Here is a 6,561-nt window from a genome sequence, read left to right on the forward strand (position 1 = left end):
TGACTCTTAGTGCCTGGCTTCTTGGACATCTGCCGTCCCAGTTTTGACAGTAACTGTCTGTCACAGAGCATGGCGTTTGACTGCTTTTCCCAGGTCTGCCGCAGAGCAGCTGTACCATGCTGTTGTGGCACCGTAGGACTTCCTGTCCAGCGGCCTCTTCTTTTCTCTGGGATTCGTTTGTTTTGCCTGTGGTGGTCTTGCATATTACGGTCGTGTTGTGCGCAGTGTCGGCCTGTGTGTGTGCTTGGGGCGGGGCCGTCCCGCCTGGGGGTCTCCACGGGGCTCTCCCTGGGCGCCGCACCAGCTCGCCCTGCCTCCCAGAGCCAGGCTCCCAGGGCCTCCCGGCACTGCGGCCCCGCTGGCTCCTCGCTCCGCCGCGGGCGGGCTCAGCCTTCCCAGCCGCCCGCCCGCTGCTCTGGGCGCCCGCAGCCAGCCGCAGCCCCTCAGCCGCGTCTGCCCGGTACGGCCCGCGGCAGCGCGTGGCGGAAGGAACTCTTGGGCGGCGAGAGCGCTTCCGGGGCGGCAGCGGCAGCGGCAGCGGCAGCGGCAGCGGCAGCGGCAGCGGCAGCGGCAGCGGCAGCGGCAGCGGCAGCGGCAGCGGCAGCGGCAGCGGCAGCGGCAGCGGCAGCGGCAGCGGCAGCGGCAGCGGCAGCATCATGACAACGCTCCGTGCCTTCACCTGCGACGACCTCTTTCGCTTCAACAACATGTGAGCGCCGTCCGCCTCTCCCCCTCCCTCTCCCCGTGCTCGCTCTCCCCCACGTCCGGGCCCGCGGGCGCACGCAGGGCCCACGCCTTCCTCCGGGCCTGCGGTGAGCGCTGCTCTTCCCCCGCAGCAACCTGGACCCGCTGACGGAGACCGTATCCTTCCGCTGCAGCCGGCCGCCGGGGGGGAGGCGCGGGGCCTAGCGCGGGCGGCGGCAGACCTGGCGGCGACGGCTCGCTCCTTAACCCCGCGCCGCAGTACGGGATACCCTTCTATCTGCAGTACCTGGCCCACTGGCCCGAGTATTTCATTGTCGCCGAGGCGCCCGGCGGGGAGCTGATGGGTTACAGTGAGTGTGGCGTGACCCCGCGGTGCGGCGTTTTCCGGCGCGACTGTCGTACTGTGTTGCATGTTTGGGGGATTATAACGCAGGAGCTTTTGTCACTCTTTGCATCTTCAAAACACCCAACAGGGAAGAGGAGCCTTGTGTAGCATCTTTCCATTTCATACATGTCTACGGGTGTTACGTAGGACCTGTAGCATTAGTTTTCAGTTTGATGTTCCTCGCGCAGCAAGGACTCTTGACTGTGGTAGCGCCCACCCAGGTTTCGTACAGGTGAATGTGTGCATACAAGCGTTTCTGTAATCCTGGAATTAAGTCCCTGTGCTCAGCTCTGATCTCACACACGGTCAGTCATCAGTAAGTAAAAATGCCGGGCTTGGTTTTTGCATTGTCCTGTAAAGGAAAGCTCTGGGTCTGGATGTCAGTTGCTTATCTGCTGTGGAATATTCCTGGTTTTTGGAAATAATTCCAAGTAGTACTTGGTTTGTTTATTCTTTCCAGATTTTTTCCCCTCTTCTTGGGGATGGGAGGTGGGCAGAATAAGGGTCTTTGCAGGGAACTGGGAAATAAAGTATTTAACATCATAAAGCTTAAAGCATTTGCTGCACAGAAGGTTGTTCCGTACCCACCGCATGGATTGCTTATTAGCAGTGACTGATGTTAATAAGAGTACCGTGTGGAAGTGCGAATATTTGTAAGTGAACTAACACTGGTTTTGTTCTGTGTAGAAAGGAGAGGAACTACAAAGAAGCCCCCCAAAACAACATCCCCCCACTTTTTTGTTTTTTTCTTAAACGTACCGTGTTTGCAGGGCCTTAGTTTTGTATTGCCAGATTGGCAAAGCTTCCCAAACCTTCTTCCCCCATAGTCACCACAAGTCTCCAGTAGTTGCCAGGATGGTGAGTTAGTTTTGGGCTTCTAGCCCTCCATTCCTCCATTATTTTTGTCAGATCCCGAATTCTGCTTGGTTAAAGACTCATGAGAATTGCTTAAAATTTGTGTTTGGAAGTCATGCCTCAAACAATGAGTTTGCAAAAATTAACTCTTTTTTTTTTTTTTTTCCCCCACACTAGTCAAGAAACTACTGTAATACTTGAGCAAAATGACATTTTTGGTGGGCTGAATCACTGAGTGATAACGTAGACATCCCTGTTTGAGCCTTCACCACAGTCATTGCAATGTTTGTTTATATGCTGCTTGGTCTTTTTGTAAAGGTGTATAGCTGTGGGTGGTGCATTACTCCAAGGTTGCTACTGCACTGATGCTCTGTACGTTCACAGTAATGGGTAAAGCGGAAGGCTCTGTGGCTAGGGAAGAATGGCATGGACATGTTACTGCTCTCTCTGTTGCACCAGAATTTCGACGGCTGGGTTTGGCTGCTAAATTGATGGAACTATTGGAAGAAATTTCAGAAAAGTGAGTATTATACTTATCTTTGAATTCTTCTTTTAAAGTAATCTTTCTACAGATACCTGTCCCTGGCTTAGATATTTGATTTGAAACAGACCCAGAATTTTGCTTTAGGTAGTGTTCTGATTCACTGACATTCCTTGTAGTTAGAGAACAAGAATTATGAATGTTGCTTGGCAGTTTAAGATCTCAGCATTTCTGTGAAAGCTAGCTTGCCAGAATGAGTAGGAAGGAGCCTGAATTCCAGCAGAAATACTGTATAAAAGGTCCTCTTTTTGACAGGAAAAGAACTTCACAAAACATCAGTATTGTTTCCTGTAGGGTCTCCAACATACGTGTTAGGTAATTGTGGGCTTTGTGTGATTCCAGCAGGCACAATCTTGAACAAAGTTTGTACGGTAGACAGTATCTTGTCTTACTTTCTATCTGGTGTTTGGTTGCTTGTACCTGCTGAAAATTTAATTCAGTGTCAAATGAACCCACAGGGAACTGTCCTCAAATCATGCTGGTAGGGCAAACCCATTGTAGTTGGTAAAATTGGAAGGTAGTACGATGTCTTGAAAAATTTTCCTTGAGAGAAGGGCTATCTCCTGTTAGGCAGCTGAATTTTGTGACTGATTCCACCATTCCCTCTGGTGGAAGGAGGGATTTTTGAAGGAGGCAGTCCCTAAGCCAATGGAATCTAAAATGTGGGTTTGTTTCTTATGGATATGAAGCTTGTGTGGCTGTTTAGCTTGCCCTGTTATTTTAGTTCATAATTCTGAACCCACTGACAGGTGTAAAAGAATGGTCATGTGACAAAAATAAAACGAAATTTGCGCTTATACTGGATTTGCCCCTTGGAAAAGGAGTGCATCTGTTATTACAGTGTGAAAGATGTTTGATTAGCGTACCACGTCATCAGACCTGCTCTTGGTCTGATTACAAGTTTTGGGTTATTATTTATTTATATATTCACCTGCTATTCCTTACTGTGTTTTTCTGGGTTTTATTTTTTCAAAGAAAGGGTGGATTTTTCGTCGATCTCTTTGTGAGAGTATCAAATCAGGTTGCAGTAAATATGTATAAGCAACTAGGCTACAGTGTGTACCGGACAGTATTAGAGTACTACTCTGCTAGCAATGGAGAGCCAGATGAAGATGCTTACGGTAAGTACTTGTTCTGCCTGAAGTTGAAAGATTCTCATGCTGAGGGTTCCTGTGTTTGTTTGTATGTTTTTTTTTTTTTTCTTCTTTAATATGAAACAAGTTCAGATAGTTGTTGACAAATAGGATTTGGTGTACTGCTTTAGATAGGTTTTCCTACAGAAGATTACATCAGTTACAAAACTTAATCTTGCAGTTTACACATTTGGTAGCATCTGTAGCGAAATAAACTAAGAGGCAACAATAAATAAGTAAGTACAAAGACATGTATTCTGTAGGTGAGATGAAAATAAAAATGCAGTTTCTTCTCTGATTTTTCTTTCTGAGGAATACTGGCTGGGCTTTTTGCTAACGCTATTGGGGGAAGGAATTGCAGTGCTTTCCTCATTTCTTCCCATAACAGGGACTTGAAACTTTCTTCTTCTTAGACATCTAACTACAAATTTACAAGTGTCAATGGTCAGCAGTGGCAGAGAATTGGATGGCATTTTCAAATTGAAAGAGAAGGAGCATGGAAATTCAAGTATGTTAATGTTAAGTCTGTTAACAAAATTGAAATACCAGCTGCTTCCTCTTTCTAGACATTCTGTCCTTTAAGTATCCTCCCCAAAGGGTTACATGGCCATGCTCTGTATCTTTTCTGTTCTTGCACTATTCATTTGACATGTGGGAGTACGATGAAATACAGGAGCTACAGACAGACATCTACAGTGTTGCAGATGCCTTAAATAATATACTTGTCCTTTTAGCCTGCCATTTCCTTTCCATTCACTTGAGTTTCATGCAATGTTATATTCCAGTTGATAACATTGCTGCTGAATGACATTAAGGACATCAAACTGTTAGTGTGTCCAGAGGAGGGTGACCAAGATAGTGAAAAGTCTTGAGGGCAAGACTTAGGAGGAGCAGCTGAGGTCAGTTGGCTTGTTCAGCTTGGAGAAGAAAAGGCTGAGGGGTGCCCTCATCGCAGTCTACAGCTTCCTCAAGGCGGGCAGTGGAAGGGGAGGTGCTGATCGATCTCTGGTGACCAGCGGTAGGACGCGAGGGAATGGCGTGAAGCTGCATCAGGGGAAGTTCACATTGGACATTAGGAGAAGGTTCTTCACTGAGAGGGTGGTCGTTCCCTGGAACAGGCTTGCCAGGGCAGTGGTCAGGGCACCAAGCCTGTCAGGGTTCAAGGAGTGTCTGGATGATGCTCTTAGTCATATGGTTTAGTTTTAGGTAGTCCTGTGAGGAGCAGGGAGTTGGGCTCAATGGTCCTTATGGGTCCCTTCCAACTCAAGATCTTCTATGGTTCTGTGAAATCTTGTTGATTAAAAATGATCTTACTGTAATACAGAATTCACTTAATATGGCTTTGTGCAATGACTGTCTTTATTATAATAGCATTTTTTTTCTTTTGCCACAGATATGAGAAAAGCTCTTTCCAGAGACACAGAGAAGAAATCAATTATACCTCTGCCTCATCCTGTGAGACCAGAAGACATTGAGTAACTGTAAGCTGTGATTCTTGGGCAACTTGCTAAGAGTGTCAGGTTCCTTCTCCCCCAGCCCTGAAGAACTTACGGATGAGAAATCTTAGGCTTAGTGTTTTTCCCCATGAAATACCAAAAAGGAATATTGAGAAGCTTATTAATGCTGCTTCTGTTGGCAGTGGCTGCATACGCCTGCACTTAGACCACTATTTTTCCTTTCAAATATTGGAAATTCAGAGACTATTAAAGTGGAATTACCTCATGTATGGTGTTTTCTTTCAAACCAAAAATAACTGAAATCAGTAACAGTAAAAACTCTTCAAATGCATTTATTCATGACCAATGAAAATACCATACAGTACCGAAAAAACACAGCAGAGGAAGGCAATATATGAACACTTGCATAGAAGATAAACATGCATAATGTAGAAATGTCTTTCCCTCCTTCAGGGCACAGGCACAGGCCTGAACTTGGGTTCAGTGTTGATTTGAAAAAGACAGACAACCAAAGCAGTTGAGGCTTTCTTTCCACCGTGGACCAAATTCAAGACAAATTCTGTGTTCTGAGTACCCATACATGCTTTAGCATGCTGTGTCCACTGAAGTAATCTGTGGTAAAGATTTCTTGTTTTCTTATATTCTTCTTGCTCAATTTCAACATCAGTGTAGGATTTCCAAAGAACCTGCAAAAGAGAAGTCTCTCTTTATGTTCATAGCATCTTCAAATGACCCTCTATCTAACACTGAGATGATGCAGTTTTTTTAAATGGAAAAGCATGGATAAATGTGGAATTTGCAGAAATTAAATTCAGAGTTCAGAGTATTGAGTGTCAAGCTAGGATTGAGACTAAGTAATATCAAATCTTGTGCACATAATCCATTTAGTTTATTCCTGTAAGCATGGTTCTACCTCCATGTATTATCATGGGTTTTATAGTCCTGTGTACCCTGCCAAGAAACAGATGCTAACTTAGATGAGATACACGCTAAGCCGCTATGGTGAGCAATCAGTTCAAGCTGGTAGATTATTTACATTTTAATTATCCACACAGTGTAATAAATACTGGGTTTTGTTCCTGTTTTTCTTCCATCCTTATATCCAGAATTCTGTCCCCTTTTTCCTCTCTCTTTCGGTCTGGTGTCCTCTCTTGGTCAGTGAGCTCCTCATCCCTACCCTGGTCCCCATCACTATTTTGCTCGCTCTTGTTTCTTTTTTTTCTTTTTGAAAAGTTCCCTGTGCCTTTTCTTTCACTCCCCCATTCCTTGTTTTGTGCCATATCCCATTTTCAAAGCCATGGAAGTGACATCAGGAGTGACAGGTTGTCAGAAGCAGGTCCTCCAGCCCATTACCGTTTTTACCTTCTCCATCTCTTTATCCCAATATGCATCTCTCTCTATTACACAGTCCCTCTCCCCTGTTCTCTGTACGCATCTTCATTCCTCTGTCCTTCTTCCTCTCTTTTTTTTTCTATCTGTCCTTTT

The 6,561-nt window shown here is 45.6% G+C and overlaps 1 protein-coding gene across 1 annotated transcript; it reads left to right on the forward strand.

Moving 5' to 3' along the window:
* Window positions 1-296: 296 nt before the first annotated feature.
* Window positions 297-5,257, forward strand: NAA20 (N-alpha-acetyltransferase 20, NatB catalytic subunit). The gene is made up of 6 exons (XM_082002869.1): window positions 297-709; window positions 837-861; window positions 965-1,055; window positions 2,330-2,465; window positions 3,462-3,607; window positions 5,013-5,257. Exons 1-6 carry the CDS (start codon window positions 657-659, stop codon window positions 5,096-5,098), a joined length of 537 nt encoding a protein of 178 aa, XP_081858995.1. The 5' UTR covers window positions 297-656; the 3' UTR covers window positions 5,099-5,257.
* Window positions 5,258-6,561: the final 1,304 nt, after the last annotated feature.

The sequence above is a fragment of the Phaethon aethereus genome (assembly GCF_964289735.1).
Source record: "Phaethon aethereus genome assembly, chromosome: 8".
Classification (NCBI taxonomy): Eukaryota; Metazoa; Chordata; class Aves; order Phaethontiformes; family Phaethontidae; genus Phaethon; species Phaethon aethereus.

What these genes read in the sequence shown, in the direction of transcription:
- NAA20 (XM_082002869.1), top strand. Translation starts at nt 657, where the DNA reads ATGACAACGCTCCGTGCCTTCACCTGCGACGACCTCTTTCGCTTCAAC. An exon ending in CTCTTTCGCTTCAACAACAT is followed by an intron (nt 710 to 836) that starts GTGAGCGCCGTC and finishes CTTCCCCCGCAG; the next exon opens with CAACCTGGACCCGCTGACGG. An exon ending in TTGGAAGAAATTTCAGAAAA is followed by an intron (nt 2,466 to 3,461) that starts GTGAGTATTATA and finishes ATTTTTTCAAAG; the next exon opens with AAAGGGTGGATTTTTCGTCG.